The sequence below is a fragment of the Penicillium hordei genome (genome assembly GCF_028827395.1).
Source record: "Penicillium hordei strain IBT 12815 chromosome Unknown utg000003l_segment0_segment0, whole genome shotgun sequence".
Classification (NCBI taxonomy): domain Eukaryota; kingdom Fungi; phylum Ascomycota; class Eurotiomycetes; order Eurotiales; family Aspergillaceae; genus Penicillium; species Penicillium hordei.
Genome location: NW_026623144.1, coordinates 5463665 through 5491116, shown reverse-complemented (window position 1 = coordinate 5491116; position 27452 = coordinate 5463665). Strand labels below are relative to the sequence as shown.

General features: G+C 48.3%; 13 protein-coding genes across 13 annotated transcripts; 6 read left to right on the top strand and 7 right to left on the bottom strand.

The window, feature by feature from the left end:
• Nucleotides 1-220: 220 nt before the first annotated feature.
• On the bottom strand, nucleotides 221-2479 carry arg2 (acetyl-CoA:L-glutamate N-acetyltransferase; the record flags this gene model as incomplete). Its single annotated transcript, XM_056898341.1, has 3 exons — nucleotides 221-2161; nucleotides 2220-2366; nucleotides 2426-2479. The coding sequence occupies 3 exons, from the start codon at nucleotides 2477-2479 to the stop codon at nucleotides 221-223; spliced, it is 2142 nt and encodes a 713-aa protein (XP_056754126.1).
• Nucleotides 2480-4049: 1570 nt separating this feature from the next.
• N7537_007283 (polyamine acetyltransferase) lies at nucleotides 4050-5097 on the top strand (the record flags this gene model as incomplete). Its single annotated transcript, XM_056898340.1, has 3 exons — nucleotides 4050-4439; nucleotides 4560-5012; nucleotides 5062-5097. The coding sequence occupies 3 exons, from the start codon at nucleotides 4050-4052 to the stop codon at nucleotides 5095-5097; spliced, it is 879 nt and encodes a 292-aa protein (XP_056754125.1).
• A 581-nt stretch (nucleotides 5098-5678) lies between these two features.
• On the top strand, nucleotides 5679-7951 carry N7537_007282 (putative GTPase NOG1; the record flags this gene model as incomplete). Its single annotated transcript, XM_056898339.1, has 5 exons — nucleotides 5679-5699; nucleotides 5778-5886; nucleotides 5998-6099; nucleotides 6156-7843; nucleotides 7910-7951. 5 exons carry the CDS (start codon nucleotides 5679-5681, stop codon nucleotides 7949-7951), a joined length of 1962 nt encoding a protein of 653 aa, XP_056754124.1.
• Nucleotides 7952-11384: 3433 nt separating this feature from the next.
• N7537_007281 (sugar porter family MFS transporter) lies at nucleotides 11385-13198 on the top strand (the record flags this gene model as incomplete). Its single annotated transcript, XM_056898338.1, has 3 exons — nucleotides 11385-11598; nucleotides 11658-11773; nucleotides 11834-13198. 3 exons carry the CDS (start codon nucleotides 11385-11387, stop codon nucleotides 13196-13198), a joined length of 1695 nt encoding a protein of 564 aa, XP_056754123.1.
• Nucleotides 13199-13465: 267 nt separating this feature from the next.
• Nucleotides 13466-14475, bottom strand: N7537_007280 (NAD(P)-dependent oxidoreductase; the record flags this gene model as incomplete). Its single annotated transcript, XM_056898337.1, has 2 exons — nucleotides 13466-14365; nucleotides 14428-14475. 2 exons carry the CDS (start codon nucleotides 14473-14475, stop codon nucleotides 13466-13468), a joined length of 948 nt encoding a protein of 315 aa, XP_056754122.1.
• A 499-nt stretch (nucleotides 14476-14974) lies between these two features.
• On the bottom strand, nucleotides 14975-15932 carry N7537_007279 (putative DSBA family oxidoreductase; the record flags this gene model as incomplete). Its single annotated transcript, XM_056898336.1, has 6 exons — nucleotides 14975-15047; nucleotides 15097-15413; nucleotides 15466-15593; nucleotides 15663-15703; nucleotides 15755-15833; nucleotides 15899-15932. 6 exons carry the CDS (start codon nucleotides 15930-15932, stop codon nucleotides 14975-14977), a joined length of 672 nt encoding a protein of 223 aa, XP_056754121.1.
• Nucleotides 15933-16235: 303 nt separating this feature from the next.
• Nucleotides 16236-18062, bottom strand: N7537_007278 (MFS transporter; the record flags this gene model as incomplete). Its single annotated transcript, XM_056898335.1, has 1 exon — nucleotides 16236-18062. The coding sequence occupies one exon, from the start codon at nucleotides 18060-18062 to the stop codon at nucleotides 16236-16238; it is 1827 nt and encodes a 608-aa protein (XP_056754120.1).
• An 860-nt stretch (nucleotides 18063-18922) lies between these two features.
• On the bottom strand, nucleotides 18923-20018 carry N7537_007277 (uncharacterized protein; the record flags this gene model as incomplete). The annotated part of the gene is made up of 3 exons (XM_056898334.1): nucleotides 18923-19038; nucleotides 19084-19921; nucleotides 19971-20018. The coding sequence occupies 3 exons, from the start codon at nucleotides 20016-20018 to the stop codon at nucleotides 18923-18925; spliced, it is 1002 nt and encodes a 333-aa protein (XP_056754119.1).
• A 794-nt stretch (nucleotides 20019-20812) lies between these two features.
• N7537_007276 (UDP-glucose:hexose-1-phosphate uridylyltransferase) lies at nucleotides 20813-22081 on the top strand (the record flags this gene model as incomplete). Its single annotated transcript, XM_056898333.1, has 3 exons — nucleotides 20813-20910; nucleotides 20973-21157; nucleotides 21210-22081. The coding sequence occupies 3 exons, from the start codon at nucleotides 20813-20815 to the stop codon at nucleotides 22079-22081; spliced, it is 1155 nt and encodes a 384-aa protein (XP_056754118.1).
• Nucleotides 22082-22334: 253 nt separating this feature from the next.
• Nucleotides 22335-22842, bottom strand: N7537_007275 (Erg28 family protein; the record flags this gene model as incomplete). Its single annotated transcript, XM_056898332.1, has 2 exons — nucleotides 22335-22679; nucleotides 22780-22842. 2 exons carry the CDS (start codon nucleotides 22840-22842, stop codon nucleotides 22335-22337), a joined length of 408 nt encoding a protein of 135 aa, XP_056754117.1.
• Nucleotides 22843-23053: 211 nt separating this feature from the next.
• Nucleotides 23054-24156, top strand: N7537_007274 (ketoreductase; the record flags this gene model as incomplete). The annotated part of the gene is made up of 2 exons (XM_056898331.1): nucleotides 23054-23227; nucleotides 23293-24156. The coding sequence occupies 2 exons, from the start codon at nucleotides 23054-23056 to the stop codon at nucleotides 24154-24156; spliced, it is 1038 nt and encodes a 345-aa protein (XP_056754116.1).
• A 431-nt stretch (nucleotides 24157-24587) lies between these two features.
• On the top strand, nucleotides 24588-25343 carry N7537_007273 (uncharacterized protein; the record flags this gene model as incomplete). The annotated part of the gene is made up of 1 exon (XM_056898330.1): nucleotides 24588-25343. The coding sequence occupies one exon, from the start codon at nucleotides 24588-24590 to the stop codon at nucleotides 25341-25343; it is 756 nt and encodes a 251-aa protein (XP_056754115.1).
• A 482-nt stretch (nucleotides 25344-25825) lies between these two features.
• Nucleotides 25826-27348, bottom strand: N7537_007272 (Hsp70 family protein; the record flags this gene model as incomplete). Its single annotated transcript, XM_056898329.1, has 6 exons — nucleotides 25826-26034; nucleotides 26109-26221; nucleotides 26300-26503; nucleotides 26566-26672; nucleotides 26745-27002; nucleotides 27154-27348. Coding segments are annotated over 6 exons (1086 nt in total), but the record flags the coding sequence as incomplete, so codon positions are not given.
• Between the last annotated feature and the right edge of the window lie 104 nt (nucleotides 27349-27452).

The following is a 27452-nucleotide window of genomic DNA, read 5'->3' as shown; positions in this document are numbered from 1 at the left end:
CTATTGACTATGTATGTATAAATTATTCAATGTCGCAAGGTTGTGTTGGCAAAATTAGTGCTGAGACAAGACGGGGGGGAAAAGGAGGCATTTTACTCGACCACCTCCTTATTCAAAATATGCTGAATATCGCCTAGGTGTAGATGGTTGATGCCTATTCCTGGACAAAAGAGAAAACGGTTGACGTTCCTCGACACCAATTTTCCGTTATATATACATGTCAGTCAACGACACTTTTCTTATCAGCCCAACTTGGCTGAATAGACCGACAAACAGCCTCATAGTCCTGGAAGCGCTGGGTGTCCTCCACCAGCCCAGGCGTCGTCCAGAACATCGCCCAGTTACTATCAGCCAGCTTCCAGGTACCTGAAGACCGCTCAAAATACCATTTATTAACCGGGTTGTCGATGCGACTACGCCAGCAGACTCCATTGGGAAAACAGGTGCGCACCATCGCATTGAACACAATATCCGCGACACCGCCGGCGCCCTGGCTGCGCTTGAGCACGGCAAACTTATCCAGATAGGGCACCATGCGGGCAGCACTGGCTTCGCTTCCGTCGTCTGGGACGCCCGGTGGCGTTTCCCAGGTGAGGATTGCACCACCTTCATACTCGCCAGCAACGATGACACCGGCGATACGGCTGTTCACTCGGTCGAGGTAGTTTTGGACGTCGAGTTTGCGGTCAAAGGAGTCTTCGATTAAGGTGACTAGGCGGGGAAGGTCGATGGTAGGGTCATTCAGTCCCAGTCGCGGTTGGATCTGGGCTGTCCAGGGTTTTGTATAAGGGTTTGGGAGAATTGTAAGCGGCATTCCGCGTTTAACGAAGGTCGTGTGAGAGGTGATTGGGCTGAATGCGGTGAATCCGCTACCATTGGAAGAACCACGTCGACCTGGGGGTAGAGAGGATGATAGTAGAGGCTTGTCGGTGAGAAGGTGGTGGATCAACGGGTTTCGCTGTCGACGGGTTCCGACTGCTGACAGGTCTGAGGCAGCCTGTTGCGGTGAACGGGCTGAGTAGGAAACTTCTTGTGGGGAGGTTATGATGCCCGAAGAGGCTGATGGTAGCATGGCCAGTGCTTGTTGGGCTAATCGGAGATTCTGTAAATGACCATCTAGTACCTCCTCCATCACCTCGGCACCCGGTGATTGGCCGGACGTGGTAGGTTGCTCAGGCGAAACAGTCTCACGATTGACAAACTTTGAAATCAGACTTGTTTCTAAGATTGGGTCAGTGCTTAGGGCTGGTTTTGAGGAATCATTGTTTTCAGGAAAAGAGTTTCGTGCCTGGGAAAGCTCGTCTTTAATTTGATCAAACTCTTGCTCCATGTTGATAAAGACGTGCGATGGTTGAGGGCCCTTGAATGCCGGGATGCCCCCCAGTGGATCGAGAACAATGACACGGTCCAGTGAGACTTCCCTTTGTAGAGTACGGATTCTCTCGACCGTCACTGCTGGGTCTTCGTCCGGGTCTGGATTTAATGACAATCCGGCAAATTCTTTTGTTAGGGCAAGGGCAGCATCGTTAGCTGAAACTGTTACAGCTCGTGGGTTTTCCTCCATATAGGCGATTGGGGGAACAAGTACCACATGACCATCCCGAAGGGCGCTCAAGAGCACTTTTCGCGATAGCACCGTGGGTGGACCCGACCCCCGCTCTGGTATGGATAACGCCGAGTCTAATCGGAAGGATTTCGAGTCTGGCTGCTCATCGACTGCCGCCGATATCCGATTCGCCTGTTCTATGGCTGTTTGTCGCCCGGCAGGGCCGTCCACCTTTCCGGGATCGACAACCACGCAGCATGCCATGCCCAGGCGGACGAGCTGCGATAGAGTCTTGGCTACTCCATTAATCACGACATCATCGAGTAATTGCGGAGTGGTGATTTTGATCAGGGCCAAGTGCAACCTTTCGGGTATATCCTGCGCGCGCGGAGTGGGAGTTGTATCTTGCCGGAAGACAGGACTGTCGTACACCGCCCTGGAAGCACCATAGAACGACCCCAAATTGACCCCAGAGGGCAGAGATGTTGATATGGACTCCTTCGGGGACTTGCTAGGTTCTTGGGTTGGTTTGGCGGGGCTAGCCTTTAGCCGAGCTAGGTACGACTTAGCTTCACGCTTAGTCGATGCGGAGTTCAGGAGGCTGAGAAAGAATTCCTAAGCCGAACACGCAACCATTAGCATATGGCACCAAAAAAAGTGATCTACTACCTACCCGATCCAGCAATTTCTCCTTTGCGCGGTGGCCGAGACGATCTTGACTTTCGCTGCTGCCCGAGAACTCGGCGACTTGCTGGGCTCGGACATTCTGCGCCAGTGTCGGGCGCCCCGCAATCGGATCACTAGGACGAACGAGATGTTGCTTCACAATTCTAGTCAATAAATACTCATCATTGGCGGGGTTATGTCGGGTTTGGCTACCTTGACCAATGAGGATTTGGCCGTTCGAGACCAGTTGAATGTTCGGGAGCTCATGGTTGAGTGTATGTGGGATCAATTACTCCAGCAGTTGACGCCAATGCAAGAGCCTCGGAGAATCAATCTCACCATGAATCAACAAAGAACATGACAATATGGGAGGAAAGAGATTAACTAGTCAAGATTAAACAAAAGAAAAAAAAAGAAATAATATGACGCATCCTCGGTTATAAACTCACCGCCTGTGGATACCCAAGATTGATAAGGCATTTAACATGTCGGGCTACTACCTATTATATATATATGTATGTACTGTTGTATATAGGTAATATCTCTTCTGTAAGTACGCCATATAAACATATTAATGAACCAGGAATTGACAGGACTAACTGTATATTAAATGTAACTAGCGTCGACATTTTAGAAAATCCACCATGTACCTACAAGTAGCTACTTTCATCAATAAATATACAATCAACTACACCTGCATGTGACCAGAAAAAGCCCAAATTCTTCCTGGCTTTAGTTGCTTCAAGCATAAGATCCGATACGAAGAGGTCAGAAAAGAAAAGAAAAGAAACATATTTGAAATATTTCTCTTAAGTTACTACATAGGTACATGTCGGAATCACCCATGCTACTTTTGTGACCAGAATGCTCAGTGATTTTCTGAAGATATGCTTAACTAGCTCTTGCAATGAATTGAAGATCCCTTTTTAGAATTTATGAGGTTCTACTAGATCGTATTATAGTGATATCCCCCTGGAGGGGCTTGGCACGATTCAAAACTACGTCGATGATGCTGCTACATATATTATGTAGGTATATATAGTTAACTAGTGTCTGAAACTCCACCCTTGTCCTATATGATATCCTTAAATTCATATCGATCCCAGTCTTAATTAAACAGAAAATAAAAACCACTTTTCAGCTCTACTTTCCTAACACTCTACCTCCATGTAGGTACAAAGGCAAGTTCTAGAAGACCTGTAAAAAAAAACGTAGACCGCTTTGGGGCGAAATGTAACAGTACAATTGGATACATCGTAATGTAGGGCGAACACGGGCTAGAATGTAGTACTGATAAGTTCCTATACTTTATCGGCTGAACTCCCCCGCCACTGCAAAAAGTTCCAAAGTTCCTTCTCCACATCCTTCAGGAAGAATACTCAGAAACACTTCTCCCAGGAGATCCGGAGTTATAAAAACATCGTCAAATACTGTCGAACATTCAATCTCAAGTACGTCTCCCCCCCCTGCAATCAAATCCAAGGTTTCAATACCCCTCCTTGCACACAGCGTCGCAAATCCTTATGAATTGCCAACATTTCCCAATTAATCGGAAGCACTTTGGATTTCCTTGAATTTTACCAGGGATAAAAGATGTCAATTTACTGTTAAGAATTGGCTCTGTTCGACTCCATATTTGGTCCCAATTACGTGCCTGAGATTAATCCCCACCGCTCTAGATTTACATCCCTCGTCTACGCCACCAAACCGGGTACTTTTCTCCCCCCCCCCTGCACTCCAATTGATCGTGGCACCTTAGCCTGGTCTCACCTTCCGAAATTTCGATCCCGGCCGCTCTGACTTTCGATACCCCAGTCCATTTTCTCAATCACTCACTATGTCCGATCAGAGTGAATACCCCTCTGAGTCCATGTCTGGCCAGGACAACGGGCTGAGGCCGCTGTCCAATGCGGATGACTTGTCTCTCGGAAACCCCAGCAACAGCGACTTGTCTCGTATCATGAGCCGTGCTGGCATTCAACTAGCCAATGGGTTTCCGATTGATGACGACGAGGACGAGGACGAGGTGGATGAGGACTATGCTGCGGTTGATCAGGATGACGACGCCAACGATTTCCCATACTGGTTCCGCCGCCCACCCTCCCACAACCGCACAAAGCTGGATGAGCTGCATCCTTTCGTCCAATTGCTCTCCGCATCTAACGTGGAAGATTGTGTGAAAGTAGAGGAAGCCTTCCCTGAGCAGGAGCGTTGCTCTCACGATAAGGTATGGCCACCCTAGAACTCACAAAGACCCAGTTGCACCGAAATAGAGTGCCGATTCAACATTTGAATGGCGTAAACTCGATACGAATTGGACGCGACAGCAGTACTAACGCTCTGATAGTTCATTTACCGTCTCACCAGATGCCCCGAGCTCAGTCTGGGCCTCTTCACTCTTCCTTTGCTCGCAGAAGGAGAAACCAAACCCCGCCCAACGCTTATTGGACATATCATTGCTACTCGCACTTCAGAGCCCCTTGTGACAGACCGGTCGATGCGACTTCCGGCCAACTGGAAAAACGAGCGTTGGACTGTTGAGGACGGACAGCCCGTTGGCCACGAAGAAGGTGGCAGCACTATTGCCATTCATTCGCTTGCTGTGGACCCAGTGCACCAGGGCAAGCAGGTCGGAAGCACATTGATGAAGGCATATATCCACCGCATTAGAGAGGCCCAGATTGCTGAGCGCATTGCGATCATTGTACATGATCACCTGATCCCATTCTACGAATCATTTGGCTTCGAGTCCCATGGCCCTAGCAAGTGCCAGTTCGGTGGTGGTGGCTGGGTTGATATGGTATGTTCTCTTTTTCGACTGTCGGCGAATATATGCTGACCCCAACTAGATCCTGGAGTTTGGTCCCGAGCCTCTTGAGGAGTAAGAGGTCTCTAGTAATGTTTCTTCCTTTTTCTTTTTTCTTTTTGCATCTTTTCGGCTGGGAGCATGTTAAACCCCTGACGGGTTTAACGTGTTTTTTTTTTTTTAATTACGCACACCCATGTTTTTGTCTCATCTCAAGGGTTTATCCTAGACGGGCTTTCAAGAGAAAAGCAATGGAGTTTCTTTGGGTGGCGGGATTACTTTTACAAATCTGGGCAGAAACGGCTTGGGCTTCCCGAATCGGTTACAAGGACTGTGTACCATAGTTGACGACAATGCAATGTATATGAGCATGACGTTGAATTATGGCGACAGATAGATATCAATATACAACTATGCCATATAAATTGCTAAGTCTTCATGGAAAATTCGATCTTCGATCTTTCTTGTTCCATAGTAAACCACGTGACTCGCCTATATCACGTTTCGTCCAATCCTGGTCCCCGCATTTTCTCTCCGCCCGGCAGAAAAAAGGACTGCCAACAATTTTTTCGTGGAGAAAAACCCACTCTATCAACACCCATTCACCCACGGCATTACTTCAAGAGTCATTACTTCTTTGACTCCTGACTTGTGCCCATCATGAAGACGACGTGGAAAGATGTGAGTTAATTCACCCACCGTCCTTCGGTGCCAGATTTGACTGAGGAGATTGCTAATGTGTTTTTCACCGCTTGGTAGATTGCGCCTGTGCCGACACACCAGGAATTCCTGGATATTGTCCTGAGTCGCACTCAGAGACAGCTTCCTACACAGATCCGTGCCGGTTTCAAGATCAGCCGTATCAGAGGTATGATCCCAATCCTTCTGTTTGATCCGACATGGCAAAATGGAAGAAAAAAAAAGTTATTGCGGTTATCGATAAAGCACAATCGCTGATTGAATTTTTTTTTTCCATCAGGGTTCTACACTAGAAAGGTCAAGTATACACAGGAGACTTTCGGTGAGAAGTTCCAGCACATCCTTGATGGATTCCCTCGCCTGCAGGATATCCATCCTTTCCGTAAGTTTTACTCCTATGGCGATTATGGCTGCTCGAGTGGGTCTAACATCCACCAGACAAGGATTTGATGAACACTCTTTACGATGCCGACCACTTCCGTATCGCCCTTGGTCAGGTCTCGACCGCCAAGCACCTGATTGAAACCGTTTCTCGCGATTACGTCCGTCTTATCAAGTATGCGCAGTCTCTGTTCCAGTGCAAGCAGCTCAAGCGCGCTGCCCTCGGTCGCATGGCAACCATCACCCGCCGCCTGAAGGACCCCCTCGTCTACCTGGAGCAGGTCCGCCAGCACTTGGGTCGTCTGCCCTCGATCGACCCCAACACTCGTACTCTCCTGATCTGTGGATACCCCAATGTCGGAAAGTCCAGCTTCCTGCGTAATATCACCCGCGCAGACGTCGATGTTCAGCCCTATGCTTTCACCACTAAGAGTTTGTTCGTCGGTCATTTCGATTACAAATACCTCCGTTTCCAGGCTATTGATACCCCCGGAATTCTGGACCACCCTCTGGAGGAGATGAACACGATTGAAATGCAATCGATCACCGCTGTTGCTCACTTGCGGTCCGCTATCCTCTACTTCATGGATCTTTCCGAGCAGTGTGGATACTCCGTCGGCGATCAAATCAAGCTTTTCCACAGCATCAAGCCCTTGTTCGCCAACAAGATTGTTTTCATTGTCGTTAACAAGATTGATGTCCGCCGTCCTGAGGACCTGGAGCCCGAGTACCAGGAGCAACTGCAGGAGATCCTCAAGGCAGAGGATGTCGAGTTGCTGCAGGCTTCCTGCACCACTACCGAAGGTGTGACCGCCGTCAAGAACGCCGCTTGCGACAAGCTCCTTGCTGAGCGAGTCTCCCAGAAGCTCAAATCCGGCTCCAGCGCTGCCACCCCCGGCAGCCGTCTCGGCGACGTTTTGTCCCGTATCCACGTGGCCCAGCCTATGGGCGGTCTGCGCGAGACCTTCATTCCCGAGGCCGTCAAGGACCTCAAGAAGTACGACAAGAACGATCCCAACCGCCGGAAACTGGAGCGCGACATCGAAGAGGAAAACGGCGGTGCCGGTGTCTACAACTTCGACATGCAGCGCGACTACACTCTTGGCAACGAGGAGTGGAACCACGACAAGATTCCCGAGGTGTGGAAGGGCAAGAACATCTACGACTTTGTGGATCCGGATATCGAGAGCAAGCTCGCTGCCCTCGAGGAGGAAGAAGAGAAGCTCGAGGCAGATGGCTATTACGAGTCCGACGAGAGCGTGGAGGATGCCGAAGATGCCGACAACCGCTTGAAGGCCGATCTCATCCGCGAGAAGCGCGTGCTGATGCGCAACGAAGCCAAGATGCGCAAGTCGCTCAAGAACCGTGCCGCCATCCCGCGCAGCGCTAAGTCCAAGAAGCTTTCCGAGATGACCAGGGGTTTGGACTCCGCTGGCTACGACAATGGTGCCGCTGGTTCTCGTGCCCGCGCCGCCAACCAACCTCGCGGCCGCACTACTATCCGTGAGCCTACTGCCGATCCCGATGCTATGGACGTCGACGACAACCCACACAAGGCGCTTGCTCGCGCTAAGAGCCGCGCCCGCAGCACACCGGCAACTGATCGTCGTCACGACGGTGTCACCACCTTCAGTAACCGTGATAAGGCTGAGCGTATGGCTAAGCTGGGCCAGAAGAAGATGAACCGTATGGCTCGTGCTGGTGAGGCTGATCGTCACACAACTGCCTCTCTCGCGAAGCACTTGGTATGTTTTTCTACATTATCCTTTTTTTTCCAGTATTATTTGCTAACCTTTTTCTTTCTCCTTCAGTTCTCCGGAAAGCGTGGTATGGGCAAGACAGATCGTCGTTAGAAGCCCCATTGATGCTCATGCGGCTGAAACGAGACCCATTCTTAATCATTGTCCATTGGTTTCGATACCGGGTGCAAAATGGTGTTGGGCGTTTTATGTTTCATTTTTTGTTTCCCCTCCCGAGTTTCCTCGTCCAAATGTTCATTTGACGCGCATTTTTTGGTTTCCATGACTGTTTACTGTGGATGATTTCTAAGTTTATTTGACACAGTAATGATTTGTGGGAGTTTGTTCCCCTGGTCAATAGGACGGAAAAGTTCTTGACTTGATGATCTTGCATATACCGCCAATATAGATGATGATTTTGGTTTTATCTTATAGGACACAAAGGAGAATTTAAGTCACCTCAGGGTCTTCATTATTAATCAGCTTTTCTCGTATACCCCAGGTTTGTAACCTTAAGACCCTTGTCTGGCGGATAGAGACTGTGGATCCTTAGGATGGCCTCACCGGTATCTGGTTACGTAGAGTAGGCGATTATGTCCACAGGTGCATTGGTCCCAAAGTGTTTGGATAGAATGCAACAATGGAGTGCATTAAAGGTGGGCTAATAGTTAATAGCAATGCTGTACCAATAATATGATTCTTTTATGGGGTTGATCACTTGTTACGAGTGGCGTGGTATTGATGTATGTACCACAACTTGAAAAAAAGATAATCAATTAATACCTATATGATAGAAAGAAAGATACACGGATATCTGAAGTAAAGTCTGAATGTAGGACCTAAGGTAGCACAGATGAATTAGACTTCTAAACGCGTAACAAACATAGTCCTTATCAAGGAGTTAGTATATACATCTATGTTGCATAGATGGATGGGTGTAGGACCTTCTAGATATAGACGATATGATAGTTCGACTGACTAGACCTATTATCAAATACAACAAGTTGTAAGCATGACTCGGGCCGTACATCGTACATAAGTACCAAACCATAGTGGAACAGGATAAATCTTACTCCGTAGTAACAATGCTTGTTATGGACATCGGGGGGCGGAACACACAGCCTGTCTCCAGATGTCGGCTACTAACCGAGCACCGGGATACAAAAAAATGACAACATTAGAGATGTGCTAAACAAGAGCAAAGCGCGATTTACCTCACCGGACTCTTCCCGACAAAACGCCGGATTGGAGACAAACATTGTCACCTGTGCCATGGGGTAGTTGCGTTTCATTGGGGGGAGGAGGCGGGTTTGTGAGGTGGCATGCTGTACATATATACAACATATACAGAGTACATAATATAGACGTCATATAGTTGTTTGTAGGACCATGTCGGCCTTGGAAGATAGATTAAATGTCTACGTACGAAGTATATTCTCCGTATGTCGTTCTGTCTAAAGTTGTTTATTTATTCTAATTTACCAAATTTCCCTAAAATGGAGAAAGTGTGAAGATCTGTTGTTCTTATAGGAACTCTAAATTGTAGCCTTGGCCTTGGATTTTTAAATCAGACAGCATTAAACCATACAGACTTATTTTGCTATACAGACAGAAAAGACCAAATAAATGATTATATTATCCCACATACAATATACAATATACAATATACACAAAGTCTGCCGGGCAGACCCGAGAAACTCAGTCTAATCTAGCGTTGCATAAAAAAAAAAATCAGCTCACACATTGATGCCCAGGTCTCCTGGACGGGATATGGTTTATTATTTCCAAGGGAAAGGCTAACCGGAGGAGGTTTAGAGTGTCCGCAGAGTTTTTATTATTTTCACTTTTTTCACTCTTTTAGTGGTCTGACACCCGAGTTACTAATAACATTAGCACTTGCAGGTCAGAGTTTTTTTTATTATGGGTCTTAGGCCCGAACAAGGGATGCCGAGAAAGACAAGCCGAACATGCCATGAAAATCACTGGACAGAAAACGGAATCATGCTAGAATTAAGCATTTATGAGTATGTCTTCGTGAAGATTGATGAGTTATTATTTGTGAAGTTTAAATCTACATAGATATTATATATATTACTATCGTACAAAGTATGCTTTCGGCCAGCGTTGGCAGCTATCCCGACTCGGGATGGCAATCGGCTCGGGATAGTGGCACATTCGGTGTGCCGATTGAGAAAAAGTGGATACAAAAATCAACAGATCGGAAATCTCTGCGCGCGAGTCGACCGAGTCCTCACCGGTAGCGGGTCAATGCTATTTTCCACATCCAACCTGATTTCTTATTAGTATCAGCACGTTTCGAATCACTACAATTTGTTCAAAGATAAAAATGGGACTCTCTCCCTCTACGTTCAGAGCTTCTCTTTCTTTCCCTGAGTTGGCTATAAACCGCAATCGGATTTTTTTTTAGAGCTCTTAGGTTTAACTATGATCAGCGCCCGTATGACCGGGTAGAGAGCAGTCCACACATTGTGACCCACTTCTCTCTTAGTCTTACCATTTTCTTTTTGTTTTGTTTTCTTTTTTTTCTTTTTGTTTTCTTTTTTTTTCACCCTGGTTTTCATTTTCTTTCTTAGGAAATCCTCCTGGTTTCAGTTGCCTTTCGTTCCCGTCTAGAGTACGGAGTACTCCGTACTTTGTAGGGTACATTGTCATGCACGATTTTTAATCCATGTTATACACATACTCATTCTCCGGTTCGCCTCTGCACTCCGTAAACACGGCACTAGGACCCGACATCACCTGGGATTAGACATGAGTGATTTATTCTTGGATTATAGCCAGGAACCAGAACCAGAACTCTCATGGTCACTGTTACGTATCCATATCTAGTCCTTGGCCGAGACCGCCCCCCATTCTCATTCGTGCATTTGCACCGAGGACCCAGATATCTAACTGAATCCCGTATGTTTCTAGAAGGTGGCAAGAAGGTGTTTATATTTACTGTTTACTCTTCATATATTTATACATTTATGTACTGTTTACAGTTCTATACATGCATTGTATACTCCGTACTAAGTGTTTAGTCCATATGAACCTTAGAAATATCACGAATGCAATGATTCTAAGAATGAATAACAGTACAATATACAGATGTTTTCAGCTCACGTGCATTCCAGCTACCCTAACATTCCCCGTTCCTCCACCTTTTCTCCACCAAAAGAAATGAAAAAAAGAGGAACCCAAACACGGAGTATATGGCGCTAAAGATTGAAAAAGACCAAAAGAGGCTTTTTCGGCCCGTGGAGTGAAATTTTACAACCTTACAACCCCATTCCACTCCATTTCACTCCCATTTCATAATAAAAAACGTGGGACAATACAAAGTAAGATGCGGGCCCCCGTTTTTTGTTGGTCATAGTACATCTCCATACTCCGTATACTCCGTACCCACGGTACCCCAAGGGAAAGGACCACCCCCGAGACTTCCCATACGACTCCAGGACTATTTAGTTCGCCTTCTCCCGTCCTCTTCTCTCCTTTTTCTTTCCATCTTCTATTTATTTTATTCATTGTGGATCTGTTAAATATGGGTGTCTCTACCTTTATGGATAAGATCAAGCCTGGGAAGGTTGAATCTCACTTCTCCTCCCAAGCCGCAACTCCTGCTCGTGCGGACTCGACTACCGTGGAGAAGGACGAGCTCACTCTCGATGATAGTCCCGTCAAGTACCTGACCTGGCGGTCATTCATCCTTGGTCTGTGTGTCTCCATGGGTGGTTTCATTTTCGGATACTCCACTGGTAGGTGTCACACAACTCTCGCCACTATGGATGCAACGTTAATAACAGCCGACTCTCAGGTCAAATCTCGGGTTTCACTACTATGATCGACTTCAAGCAACGCTTCGCTGAGTACAATGCCGCCACCGGAGAATATGCTTTCAGTAACGTTCGCAACGGTCTGATTGTCGGCCTGGTACGTTGATATCTCTGGATTCCACAATGCAAGTCATACCCATACTAAACTCTATTCCAGCTCTCCATCGGAACTATGATTGGCGCCCTGGTGGCTGCCCCTGTTGCGGACCGTATTGGCCGCAAATTCTCCATCTCCTTTTGGGCCCTTCTCCACATTGTCGGTATCATTGTGCAGATTGCCACCACCGACAAATGGTACCAAATTGCTCTTGGCCGTTGGGTTGCTGGTCTGGGTGTCGGTGCCCTTTCCAGCGTCGTCCCCATGTACCAGTCTGAGTCTGCCCCTCGCCAGGTCCGTGGTGCTATGGTCAGTGCTTTCCAGCTGTTCGTTGCCTTCGGTATCTTTATCTCCTACATTGTCAACTTCGGCACGGAGACCCTCAAGAACGCCGCCTCGTGGCGCATCACCATGGGCATTGGCTTCGCCTGGCCCCTGATTCTTGGTATCGGTACCCTCTTCTTGCCCGAGTCCCCCCGTTTTGCCTACCGCCACGGTCGTACTGAAGAGGCCCACGATGTCATGTGCAAGCTGTACGGTGTCCCCCGCAACCACCGTGTCGTTGCCCAGGAGATGGCCGATATGAAGCAGAAGCTGGACGAAGAGCTCGCCCACGGCAATGCTCCTTGGCAAGAGGTCTTCACCGGCCCTCGCATGTTGCACCGTATCTTGCTCGGCGTTGCCCTGCAGTCTCTGCAACAGTTGACCGGTGCCAACTTCATCTTCTACTACGGAACCAGTATCTTCCAGGGTATCGGCCTGAGCAACTCTTACGTCACCTCCATCATTCTCGGTGCCGTCAACTTCGGTATGACCCTCCCCGGTCTGTACATCGTCGAGCACTATGGTCGCCGCAAGTGTCTGATGTACGGTGCCGCTTGGATGTTTGTTTGCTTCATGATCTGGGCCTCCGTCGGCCACGAGATCCTGAACAACAACCCCTCCTCGCACCCTGCCGGTGTTGCCATGATTGTCTTCACCTGCTTCTTCATTGTCGGCTTCGCTACCACCTGGGGTCCTATCGTCTGGGCTATCTGTGGTGAGATGTACCCCTTCAAGTACCGCGCTGTCTGCATGGGTGTTGCAACCGCCGCCAACTGGACCTGGAACTTCTTGATCTCCTTCTTCACACCCTTCATCTCCAACACCATCGACTTCCGCTACGGCTATGTCTTTGCCGCCTGTTGCTTCCTCGCCATTCTCGTTGTCTTCTTCTTCGTCAACGAGACCCAGGGCCGCACCCTTGAGGAGGTCGACACCATGTACGTCCTCCACGTGAAGCCCTGGAAGTCAGCTGGCTGGGTTCCCCCTGAGGGTATCGTTGCCGACCTGCACGGACCTTCCACTGGGGGCCACAAGGAGGGTGAGGCTGGCACTAGTGAGCACCAGCACCACGACAACTCTCAGGAAATTCACGAGGAGTAATGTGATAATGGCTAAACGGATCGCGCGTATCGCACGTCGCTCGTGTGACTACTTTTTTAAGAAAATTTTGTGTTCATAATTAACTCTACTCCTTGATTAGTTTAAGTCTCCACCATATCTCTATGGAGACCATGATTTAATAGCATTACAAGCAAGGCTTGCTCTAGCAATCTTATTTTTATTTTTATTTATTTTTAATCAGATTGATTCAAATTCTATCCAGGGATCCTATAATCTCATAATCATACCTAATCCGGCTCATCAAGATCATTGATTCCCAAATTCCATCCCAGCTCCCTTTCTAACCGCCCCATAAACAGCAGCAACATCTCCCTTGGCCCCCTTGACCTCCTTTACACTCTCCAGAAGCCCATCCATAACCTCGACATTCTTCATACGCAGTCCTCCCTCTTTCGCAATCCCATAAGCATGTTCCAGATCCTTCCTAGCAAGATCAACTGCGAAAAGCGGCTCCTCCCGAGTACAATAATCCCCGCCCACCATCCTCTCCGCATAATTAGCAAACGGTCCTGGCGCAAAAAGCCCGAGCCATTCTTGCAACGGCTCAACTCCAAGCCCAGATGCCTCGGCGGCAACCAGCGCCTCAGCAAGAACACCAACAGTACTAAGAATGAATGTATTACCCAGTACTTTCAGTGTGGACGCCCGTCCAACATCTATATCACTTCCACTTCCAGATGAAAGGTCAATAGTTTTCTTAGACACGACACCATCGAAGAACGGTCGCACTGTCTCGATTACTGCACGCTTTCCGGCCGGAACGACGATAAGTTGTCCCGCATCTGCCATATTCGGCGCCCCGAAGACAGGACATGCCACAAATCCTGCTCCCCGCTCGTTGAAGGCTGCTTCTATGCGTCGGGATGTATCCGGATGCACGGTCGAGCAGTCGGTGAAGATCTTGGTAGACAAATCTTGCGGGATTGTGGAGTCCGACATGATTGCGGTGACGATTGAGTTGAGGGCGGCATCATCGCCAACACAGGTGAAGATCAGGTCGGACTGATTTACAGCCTCGGCGAGGGTTAGTACGGCTTTGGAATTGGTGATTTCCGAGGCGTGGGCGGTTGCTCGTGCGGCTGTGCGGTTATAGAGGAGAATGGGGCCAGTTTGGGGACCTTTTTGAGCGATGTTCCGGCTCATACCCTAGGATAGCGGGTTAGGTAAGGTTTCTTTGAATTGGAGGGGGCAGTTGGGAGTTGACTTACACGGCCGATGTTGCCGAGACCTATCCAAGCAACTCTAGGCCCTGTCATGATTGTTTAACAGAGATGGGTGTGCACATAGAAGACTGCGAGACTGTTGGGGAAGTATCGGGTCTTTATAAGTGTGGGGTGTGGGGTAAAAGGGTTCAAATCTTAGCCGGTGGTCATAAGTACATAAATACATATGGATTTATGTTCTAGATGTGTGTATCCATCCTATTTTAACTTCATCAACATTTTTCGATGTGAAGCTACAATGTCCTCTAGGACCAACCAAAATACCGCCCCATCTAACAGGCAAAAAAGCCATATCCTCAAGACTGTCTGCTAGTTATACTCCATATTTGACCGCTGCGTTAGCTTTTAAAGGGTTCCGTCTTGATATATAGGCTTAGTTGTATCCTGGAAATTAGTTTCTTAGCATCTGCACATCGCCATAAGTCATTCGTGGTAGCCGAGAGTTGCCCTAGCCAGAAAAACATATTTAAAGAGCATATAGAATTCAAGAAAACTCGATATGATCTGATATTCACAAGACATCATATCCAACCTAAAGCCTCGACTTCTCAGCAATCGCAACATCCTTAAAAGGTAAGCCGAGATACATCCACATGAATGCAAACCTATAACAATCAGCATGTATTTATCGTATAGAGATCCTCCCAGGCCTACCGATCGCTACCGAAAAATGGCTCCTCCTTTCCGTCGGAATTTCGCACCCAAAACCACGGCGCGCCATAGGCTCCCTTATCAAGAGCAGTTTGGGTATTAGCGGTCAAAGCCTGCTTGAATTCCGCGCTTGACGCAGCAGTCAGGATCTCCCTAACTTCCGAGCCAGAGTACCCGTTACTCTGTAAGAGCTCAGCTAATTTCTCTGGCTTGCTGATATCGATACTTTTGTAGAACATCCACTCCCACAGCGACAGGAAGGTTGTTTCGTACTTCTCGCGTGGGAAGTGACTTTTGATGTAGATCATGCATCGTTGGGGCTGGTTCGTTAGTGAGGAAGAAAAATTTTGGAAGACATGGAGATGATGATACCATGATTGATAGGATTGGGAAGAACTCGGGTGTTTGGATCTGCGGGACTCCAAAGTATTTACATGCTCGCTCCGAGTCGAATTTGGAGTACGCTGCTTTGGCGGGAAGTGTCCAGGGGGGCTTATTCCCTGTTCAAAGTGTCAGTAACTTTGATATTAATCGATAACAATATCCGAATGATATTTGGAAATGCATACCTGAGCCAACATTAATCCCGCCTAAGAAGACCGGGTGGAATCTGTTCTATTAACACCCATACCTCCTATGTAACAACGCGAGATGCACATACTCAACCTCAACCCCATGTGATTCTAGAGCTTTGCGATTTTTTCGTAAATAAAGCGTTGCGTAGTATGAGTATGGCGACACTGTCAAAGCAGCAATTAACAATGGAATCCATCAATCCAGGGGATGGGGCGGCAGGCTTGCATACCGCAGTCAACATAGGCGTCAATTTTGCCAGGCATGACGATTATGGTGAATGGGAATATTTGATATAATCCCAGGATTACCAGTCAGCCTAGTTGAATCTGAATCAGCGAAGATGGGGTTGATTCTAGCGCGGAGGTTGGGGCCGAGGTGGAGATGGACCGAGGTCCCCCACCGATGATGAGGTGATCATTTTAATTTCGGGCCAAATTGTCAACTATTTATTATCGGTTTGTATATTGCATTTCATAATATGGCTGGTTAAATGCATTAAAATTGGGATATTTCAGATATGGATAACGTACAACATATATGCTAATGATTCTGTCATGCCTCTCTACTCAACCCTTGCGGCTGATAGCCGACTGTCGAGTATTGACCAGATCCAAGTCGTAGGGGTTCTCCTCATATTGCGCCGCGGTCGCAACACGATGCAAAGACCGACCGGATTGCCGAGACGCGCGGGACGCATGACGCGCGATGGTACCGCGAGATGGAATAGTAGACAAAGTATCAGTATCACTGAAGTCGGCATCGTCAAATACCCGAGTCACCGAGTCCGTATTCTCCTCTTTCTCCGAATCAGGCTCCGCACGGCGGGCCGCCTGGTTTCTCTCAGCAAGGCGGCGCATAAAGGCATCCGCCTCTGATGCGTATGTGCACCGCTGTCTGATGCGGGCGCCATACTTGTAGAAGATGAACGGAAAGGGCACGCAAGCAAGCGCCAAAAAGGCCGGAATCGACGAGGCCCAATGAATGCCCAGGTTATGGTACATGTAGGTTGTGAAAAGCGGGAAGGCCATGCCGAACAGTGAGCGGAGGGCGGAATTTGCAGCGAGCACGGAGGCAGAGAAGATAGTGTATGAGTCGATGAGGTAGTTGAACACACTAAGGAAGACGAGGACCATGCCGAAACCAAAGGGCGCTCCTGCTGCGACCGAGGCCATCCAGTGGATGTTACGCGAGTTGGTCCAGGCGAACCAGAATAAGCCGATTGGTAATGCTATACCACCGACCATGCTTGGGGGTAGTCTCAGCTCGGGGGCGAGTCGGTCGGTAGTCTGGCTGCACTTTTTGGCGTAGCGAAAATTTTCGGGGAACGTGTATATCACGGCCATCACCATACCGACAAGGATACCAAGGAAGGCGAGACCGCCGATGCCTTCGCTCCAGCCGCGGACTTCTTGGAAGACGATTGGGTAGGCGGCGAAGAGCATATAGAGCGTACCGTAGATAATCGCCATATAAATGGAGAAAAGTAGCACAATTGGCTCATAGAAGAGCAAGATCCATGGGCGGGAAAGCGCGGTTTTCAACGTCTTGCCTAGAGGAGCGGGACCACGGTCGATGTCGAGCTGACTGCGATACACTTTCCCAGTTAAAGCAGACATCTTTTCTGCACGACGGCGCAGTAGAACAGGTGCATATGTCTCTGGTAATAGGAAGATGATACATAGCCAGAGTATACCCGAGAATGCAGCAAGGAGTCCCTCCACCCACCTCCAACCGGCAGCGGCAGCTAGGAATCCTCCAATGACTGGGCCTAGTGTCGGTCCTAGGAAGGGTGCAGCAGCAAAAAGACTAATAGCGATACCACGTTGAGAAGCTGGGAACATATCCGCAATAGTGCCGCCCCCATTTCCAAACGGCGAAGATCCAAAGGAACCCGCTAGGAATCGCAATATAACGAGTGTTTCAATATTCTTCGCACCCGCCGCGCCGGCATTGAACACAGTGAGAAACATAAAAGAGATGGTAAAGATATGTCTCCGGCCGAAGATCTCACTAAGGGGTGCCCAGATCAAGGGCCCAATAGCGAATCCAAGCACGAAGAGCGATACGCCTAAAATGACGATTTCCCGGGAGGCACCGAAGTCTTCCATGATCTGGCTCATTCCTCCTGAGAACGCCGATGAGACCAATGATACTGCGAGAGTCACGAATGATACTAGAAGTGTAATAGACCACTTTTTAATCGGGCGGAAGTTCATGGGGTTGCGCGGGTCGGCAGGGATCCAGACGACGGCATATGGATCGTCTTCAGTGCCTGAGCCGGTGTATGAAAATTGCATGACTTCCTCGGTGACGACCTTTTGGTCGAAGACCAGGCGCCAAAAAGGAATTTTGGAAGGCAAAATGGCCCTGGCCCCGTCATTGAGAGCTATCATTTTGACGGGCTCAGGCCAGGAGCTATGTAGTGATGTGGAGTGGTGATAGATCTATTAGAGGATGTAATGGCCAAAACAGCAAAAATCAACGAGAATATTAAAATGTTCAAAAATTGAGAATTATATAAGAGAAGAAAAAAAAGGACATTCAAATATAACCGAAAGCAGCCTCGGCTCAATAATCGAACTTCCCCCACTCTCCTTAACATAAAATTTTTACGTATGTATATATATCTTGTATATCTCGGCAATTGAACGCCCTCGCACAAATTTTCGGTGGAGTTTAATATGAGCCCCGAAGCAACCTGACTGGCCCAAATGTCGGCCCGAACGCCATTTTTACGGCTTCCCGAAGGCTTCGATGGCTTGGCAGATATACAAGGGTTTCTTTCTTTCTTTCTTTTTTTAACCTATATATATGCAGATGGACCCATCGATTACATTATAAAGAGATAATCCTAGAAAGGAATATTGAATCAACAATATCATGCCTAGAATACAAATCTTTAAATCACCTTGTTCCTAATATTTCTATATTTAATTCCATAATTTCATACTGATAGACTCATCTAAAATCAAATCCAGATGGTCTATTGCACATTCAACGAGAAATCAATTGCTATTAATCCTTTCCAAGAGGAGGCACCTAAGAATTATCTAAGCCCTAAGCCATACATATACCGGTGGCTGAGGGCTAGTTATGTGTAGGTAATACCTGGTACATATATGAAGTGAGCTCCGATGTCCACTTTATGTTACTATGTAACTCCCCATGTAACTATTCCATTCATATAAGGATATATAGTTGCCATATACAATTGTATTATGTACTGCCAAGTACAAAATATATCAACTTGTACTCAAGATATCGAGATTGGGGCAGCCCCAATCACCATTGCGTTGGTTTGATGGATTTTCTGCTCCTCCTTTGACTGCTCAACAGCCAGCAGCAAACGCGTAGAGCGGATGTGGAGTTCTATCAAGTCAACACGGGATCCTCTCCACTGGAGCAATGACTAACCTTGTAAAATCACCTCGTACCCAACCCAAGAGTCATCATCCCGATCATCTTGATGCACAAGAACTGGGAAAGACGGGTCCCACGCCTTTGGCCGCACGCGCATTTTTAACCCAACGGTTTTACTAGTATCCACCCATAGTATATCGTCGTCGGAAGACATCCTCGCCTTTTCAGAGCCCCCTTCCCAGTCAGTCTCAGTAGTGCTTTCCATCTTCCCACTTTGACCGCGCAACCACTCCCTCCATAACCGAACAAACCCATCCTCAATAGTCGATGCACTCAACAGCAACAACGTTCCCGGCTTAACTTGTACTAGATTGGCTACCACACATAACTGTGAGAAATCCTCACATCCGTCCAAATTAACCTCGCGTATCACTGCATCCTCTCCCTTGTCTTGTCGACCCACATTCATGTCAGCCCGTATGAACCCCACTACCTCCGACAAAAGAAGCATCCTACCTGGCGAGAAACCGAACTTCGAGCCATATGTCCCCCTTTTTTCCTCATCGCTGCTTACCTCTGGACGGAAGCGCGAATATAGCCCCATTACTCTACCAAGCTGGTGGGCGGTATCGAGATTCTCATACAACGAACCCGCGCCATCATGACAATCGCTCAGGCCATCTGTACCGAGGTATTTGCAGAAGACATGTGGCTCGGTGAGCTTTGAGCTAGGATGAAAGCATTCCAATAGTAATTTGTATTCCTTGAGTGGTATGCCGAGAAGTAGGCGGTAGTGGAGGATTCTTAAAACTAAAGCGTGGAATCGGTGGTTGACTGATGTGAGCGGGAGAAGTGCCCGGGTTGAGAAGTCGGATAGGATTTGGAGAAATACCTAAAGACATCATTAGAGTCATAGGCTATAGTCTTCTTTGTAGACATACCTCGTTGGGTAACGAGTCCAAGGTCACCGCGGGGTTGGCGGGGTTCATAGTGGTTGATTATTGGGTGTTAATTGAAATGCAAACTGAGAAGAGAGGCCATTGATGATGGTTAGTATACCCCAATGGGTCAATTAATGCAACCGATAATAAACAACGTGTTTATGTGAGTTGCAGTGTTGCAGTTGATCTATGTTGTTCTGTTGTACTGTTCTGATGTACACGTACAACAGAAACGGGGAGGACGATAAGCGATAAGTGACGTCATACCGCGAGAGGCGGGCAGAAATTTCCTTTTTCGGCCTTTTGGGGGGAGGAGGGGGGTTCTAGTCCACTGCCAATCCACTGCCAGCCCACTGCTAGCCCACCTGGGCAGCCCACCTGGGTAGCCAAGTGGGACAACACCCGGGGATTCTGATTTTTTATCGGTTAGCTGCGGCGCTAAATTGCCTCTTTTGGCTAAATTCAGGTCAAACAGTTCCCCCAAACGTGGATGTTTCCCCAGAAAACTGCGGGATCCCGATTCCCTGTACTCCGTACGGCTCACCGAGAGAAAGACGGAGGTGATGCCAAGAGATTGTATGCCAATGTATATTGTTTCTACAACTTCGAATATCTTAGCACATTCGGCGAGATCCGCCTATAGACTCCTATAGACATAACACTTGGCCTCGCTTAACAGCCGTAACCTGACACATTCCTACTCCGGAGACCCCGCCTCCCCACCACAAGTCCAACCCCGAGACCCTTTAAATAACCATCTTCGGGGATTTTCTTCTCTTTTTCTTTCTTCTTCTCTCCTCAGGTATTCCTGTATTCTTGTGATCATTCCAATCTATAGCACCATGGAAAACGTGCTCGACGACATCTCCCACCGGAGATACAACCCCCTCCGTGGCTCCTCCATCTTGGTCTCTCCCCATCGAACCAAGCGACCCTGGCAGTGAGTATTATTGTGACAAAAGTACATTTTGAAATAACTGAGCTAATCATACAACAATCTAGAGGAGCCCAGGAGAGCCCTTCCAAGACTACCCTACCCAACTACGACCCCAAATGCTACCTCTGCCCCGGGAACGAGCGCGCCCAGGGCGATACCAACCCCAATTATGAGAGTACTTTCGTATTTGTGAACGACTACAGCGCAGTAAAAGAAGATCAAGCGACCTATGAGCCCTCGAACCAGGACGGTACGTCCAACCGTTCAGCCCATCCCACCCGTACTAAGCTCACAAACCACAGAACTCGAATCGAGGTTCCTCAAAGCCGAGCCTGTAACCGGCAAGTGCTACGTGCTCACCTTCTCATCCGCGCACAACCTTACCCTCGCCGACCTGACACCTCGCGAGATCGTGCCCGTGATCGACGCCTGGACAGAAATCTACACAGCACACTTGTCCCCAGCGTCGTCGCTAGCGAAAAACGCACCCGCAACAACACTCCCGCCTACCTCCCCCTCAACAAGCTTCACCAAGCCAAAGGAGCAGTACCGGTACATGCAGATCTTCGAGAACAAGGGTGCGGCGATGGGGTGCTCAAACCCACACCCGCACGGACAGGTTTGGACGACCAGCTCAATGCCGGAAGAGCCCGCTGCCGAAATGAATCAGTTGACCAAGTACCGCCAGCAGCACGGCGGTAGCCACCTGCTGGAGGACTATGCTGCGCTGGAGAGCCGCAAGGAGGAGCGCGTTGTGTTTGAGAACGAGGCGTTCCTAGTTGTCTGTCCTTGGTGGGCGACGTGGCCATTTGAAACGATGATTGTTAGCCGCACGCACAAGCGCGCGCTGGTGGATTTGTTGGAGGCCGATAAACTGCTTCTTGCTGAGGCGATCGCTGAGACTACCCGTCGCTATGATAATCTCTTCGAGACGCACTTCCCTTACAGCATGGGTATTCACCAAGCTCCGCTAGATGGCACCGAGGAAGAGATTGAGGCATCTTACCTGCATTTGCACTTCTATCCACCTCTACTACGAAGCGCTACCGTGCGCAAGTTCTTGGTCGGTTATGAGCTTATGGCGGAGCCTCAACGTGATATCACCCCCGAACAAGCCGCTGCCAAGCTGCGGGCTTGCGGTGGTGACTTGTACAGGAAGAAGATCGATTTGTGAAGTGCATCGGAATTAAAAGAAAGAAAGAAACGACAGTAACGAAATCTGGACCAGGTTATACCAGAGTTGAAGATATTTCCTCCCATATGCATATATATTATTTCCTCCGCAAAAGATTTTGTGCCGAAGCGTTAAGTTATACATAGTTTGTGGTCCAACATGCAATGCTCAGTTCCTCCATGGCCTTCTGTTCCATGTGTTGCGCTGCGTCGAACTATTTTCTGAAGCCATCCTCTTTTCCAAAACTACGGATTTAACTCAGGTATGCCTCGCGCTGGGTGAACATCCAAGCCAGCGAACCCGACGCAACAATCAAAGGGTTCAAGAACCGACCCTTGAGCGAGGCATTGCCGAAGATGAGCTCGCCAATAAAGTGCGACAGCGCAATACCGTACGTCCACATGCCAAGGTCGTACGCGACAGGGTTTGTAATGTTGTAAGCAGCGGTCATGCGAATGACTGCAGAGAGGAAGGTCCAGGTTCCGAAGACGCGGCCGGAGAGCGGAGTTGCGGGGACCTTGCCATTACTGTAGAGTAGGGAGGTATATTCCGGTGCAGTGTAGGCTTGCAGGCTGTTAAGAGCGGAGATGACCGAAACCTATATAGAGAGGTGGTTAGTTCAGATTGGGGGGAGGCATTGGTATCTAGGGGTTCAAAGTGGCAGTGGTAATGGGATTGGAGAGGGACACAGAACTTACAAAGAAAAGCCATTTGGGCAGGAAGCCGTCGGACTGGGGGAGATAGGTGAGGTATTGGTCCATTTTGGAGTGAGTGAGTGTCTTGGTGTTTTTTTCTTTTCGCTTGAAAGGAGATTGGGGTTGTTTTTCCTTGTGACCTTGAGAGGCCGAGGATGTTTGGGGAGATGTCTTGGCGCTGTGATCTTCCCCAACACAACCTTGGAAGACTCGCATTTGCTCAACTTTTTTTTTTACCTTCTACCAACTTCGCGTTGTTCACATTTATTTGCTCATTATGGATCTCTCGAAGCATATTGAGTGTCTATCCCAATGGCCAGCCCGTATTACCCCGGGCTTACCTACTTACGGAGCCCTGTTCCTCCTGGCGACTGGTGGGCTGGTCATTGCCTGCAAGGTCTGGACGTTCGTGCGGGTGCTTCTCAGCCTGTTCGTGCTTCCGGGCAAACCGGTATGGAATTCAATATTCAGTCCTTCAATATTAATGGGATGAAACTGATTAGAATGATTGAAAAGGTTCGCTCATTCGGTCCCCCCGGTAGCTGGGCCGTGGTAACGGGCGCCTCAGACGGTCTGGGCAAGGAATTCGCACTACAATTGGCCAAGTCGAAGTTCAATATTGTCCTTGTATCACGAACGGCCTCGAAGCTGGCAACGCTGTCAGAGGATATCAGCAAGCAGTTCCCGCAGGTGCAGACCAAGACACTCGCAATGGATTTCTCACGCAACGCCGATGCCGACTACCAGGCGCTGGGCGAACTGGTCTCCGCTCTAGATGTGTCTGTGCTAGTCAACAATGTCGGCCTGAGCCACTCGATCCCCGTTCCGTTTGCGCAGACCCCCGCCGCAGAGATGGCCGATATTGTGACCATCAACTGCACCGGCACGCTGCGCGTCACCCAGCTTGTTGTTCCGGGCATGATGCAGCGCCGCCGCGGTCTGATTCTGACCATGGGCTCCTTCGGCGGTCTCCTACCCACCCCGTTCCTCGCCACTTACTCCGGCAGCAAGGCATTCCTTCAGCATTGGTCTACTGCTCTTGGCAGCGAGTTGGCCCCTTACGGCATTGATGTGGAACTTGTCCAAGCCTACCTCATTACATCTGCCATGTCCAAGATCCGTCGTGCCTCGGCTTCTATCCCTACCCCACGCGCTTTCGTTCGCTCCGTTCTCTCGAAGATTGGTCGCAGTGGTGGATCGCCTACCTACGCTTACAGCTCGTCGCCCTACTGGAGTCATGGTATCATGGCATGGTTCTTGACTTCTGTTTCTGGGACTATGGGCAAGCTTGTTCTCGGACAGAACAAGTCTATGCACGAGAGCATTCGGAAGCGCGCTCTCCGAAAGGCCGAGCGTGAGAATGCTAAGAAGAGCACTTGATTTGCCTGATTTGCTGTTGTTTCCGAGTACAGGGAACATACGATGAGAGTTATACTGTTCTCGGGCATGATACATATATTATTCGAAATGCATGATGGGTTCGAATGGGTGTATGAACCAAAAAAAAATCATAGTCATCTCACTAATAGGAATAATATCAGTTATATCTCAGTAGTACCGATTTTATAATACATACATATACCTACCTAGCCCTGGATGTTCCTATATACCTACATATGTAGGTACATGGGTACATCATATAAACCCGAATTCTTATCGATAAGCTCTTATCACCCCACTTCCAACCTTGGAAGCCTTGGAAGTCCTCTCAACCACCGATCCCATGTATCATCTATAACGACGTGCTCGAAACTGCACATGGTACAGACAAACTAATTTGACGCATTTGGGTGTCTATATCCAAAGTCATCATGTCTCAAATGACCCACGGCAGTGGCGATGATGCCCTGAACAAAAATTCCACAGCATCAAACACATCGATCTGTGACAATCGCATTCACCTCCTTCTTGCTGCAACTGGCTCAGTCGCGACTATCAAAATAGCCAATATCATCAGCGCCTTCTCCCATTATATACACAAGCTCTCGATAAGAGTAATCCTCACCACCAAAGCCAAGCAATTCCTAGCTGGTCAGTCCGCCGAGCAGCCCACCGTCTCGTCCCTCATCTCCCTTCCTGGCGTGGAAGCCGTCTACGATGATGACGCGGAGTGGGGACCAGAGCCTTGGCGCCGTGGTGTTGATATCTTACACATCTCTCTCCGACGCTGGGCAGATATCCTTGTCATTGCTCCTCTTTCCGCAAACACCCTAGCCAAGCTCGCCAACGGACTTAGCGATAACCTATTGACCTCTGTATGTCGGGCCTGGGATACCGATGGCCATGTTGACGGGAAAAGGAAACGGATTGTAGTTGCGCCGGCCATGAATACGGCTATGTGGCGGCACCCAGTGACCTCCCAGCATATCCGAGTGCTAAAGGAGGAATGGGGCGTTAGAGAAGATGAGGACAAGAGAGAGGAGGTGGGCTGGTTTGAGGTTCTACAACCGCAGTCATCCAAGGTGTTAGCTTGTGGGGACGTGGGGAGTGGCGCTATGTTGGAATGGACCGAGATAGTCAAGGTCATCGAAGCCAGGTTAGGGTTGAGTGATAAGAATCCATCCTAGAGTCATTAGGATCTGTCCTTGTTCATTCTTTCTGGATTCCAATTTACCACATCCTGCTCCCAGTCACCTACTCCCCCCCCCCCCCCCGACTCTGTGGTGACATTTGCAAATCATCCGTTTGAAGGTCCTCGATGGAACTTTTACAATGTCTTTTCTTCCGCTATGTTACATATTTCTTTTCACCTAACACCATAGTGTTGAACTGGTGAATCAGCTCTATTAAAGAACCAGGCGAGTTCAAAGTTACACTCATGATGGTCCCAAACAACTGCCGTACAGACCGTTTCTTTGCCCCTTATGTGACGAAAATGAGGCCCAAATACCTGCCGCACCGCACTATTTATTCACTTTTGATTTGAACAAGGATTAGGATGAAGACGAGGATAAGGAATAGTAAGCCAAATTGATTCAACCAGAAAGTTCACGTTCTATAAACCCAGCTGTCTCTTCAGTTACAAATTCAAGGCATCCGTATTCTATTATCAATCATGAGCCATAGTAAGGTACTTTTCTCCAATTTCTTGGTCCAGTGTACGTGCACTGAAACGTATCACCTGATCGGTCATTGGAAAAGACACTTCAACCGAAACCTCCAAGAAATAGACTGTCTGTCCGGCGATGGTTTGGTGAGGAAACCGCGCAAGGTCAAGGCCATTGAATTGACATTCAATGTAATCGACACAGCGCACATCTATATTGAACCGTTCTTATCATTTCCGATGATTTGATTGAGACTATAAACAAAAAGTTGTGGGAACTATAGACGTACCGGTGTTTCCAAATCGTTGTGGTGCAACTGGGAGATTGGACTCATAAATATCCACAGCTTTGACAAGAAGATCATTCTCCCAATGAAGTAACCAAATTGTACAGGATGTCTGGAATCCGTTTGAGTATCTCTGGTTCTTTTTTCCCGGGATTCATCTGTTAGATAATGCCAGGTAGTGGATATTTACATCCTACACACCTTGCGTAACACCCAATGGAGGAGATTCACAGGCAATGTGCTAGGCCCATACCCAAGCCCCTGCAACTCGTTTCGGTGGGAGAGAGCTAAAGGTTGAGCCGATGCTAGACCGTAGTTTCGCCAGCACTTGTAAGTTGGAAGGGAGTAGCCCCGAAGGCCTTGAAATGCTGCCCCACGAACAATGGTCTCTCCCCTATGATATACATGTTAGATTTCTCCCTAACCTTGTAGCATACAGGGAGAGATTTTACTCACGGCTTCGTAGGAACAAGCACAGAAATGTTGCCAATGTGCTTTAGGGCACGTTGTAGACTTTCCTGGAGATAGGGCGAGGCGCTAAATCCGCCAACCAAGACGACTTTCTATAGAATAAAGATAAGATGTAAATGTCATTTTCACATGTACCCCACGAAGCACGGATAAAATGCACTTACCTTGATGACATCGCGCCTACATGTTTCATTTGCAGCTGTAATCTGAGACCGAATGAGGGCGAAAATCGAGCCGAGAACAGGCTCGTACAAATCTCGAACATCTTGGGATCGAAGAACAACACGTCTTTGTCTCCGGTTAGAAAATGCGAGATGGGTGCCGGGGTCATTGAAGTTTAAATCAAAGTGCCAGGTGGATTCTTCTTTGCAATTGAACGCTGCTTTGATCTTTTCAAATTTCTGCATGACCAAGCTCCCTAGCTAGATCTCGCTCATGGGTAGGTTATCGAACTCCCCTTCAAGCCGACTAGACATAAATTCATAGAATCGACTGTCAATAGCAGTTCCACCGCATTTAGCTCCTATTTCCTATTAGTGCCAAGGTCATGTCAATTCCTTTTTTGTATATCACACCCATAGTGTCGGTGATCTGCTCAATAGAGATTGTTGGAACAACATCTGTGACATAGTATGTTGCGATATCCTGATTATTATTTGAGATTATGAGGTGCCAACAATATAATTGGGTATATCTCACCACTGTGCCACCTCCATAATCATATCTCTCCGCACTCTCCTCCACGAACCACTGCCCTTCAATCCGGCAAGCTGCTTCAAAGTATCAGTAAATGATCTACAGGAAATGGTCCGGTTTTTGCTCCGCTTGCAAAAACACATATCTTTACGCGAATATAATTTTCGAAATTGCAC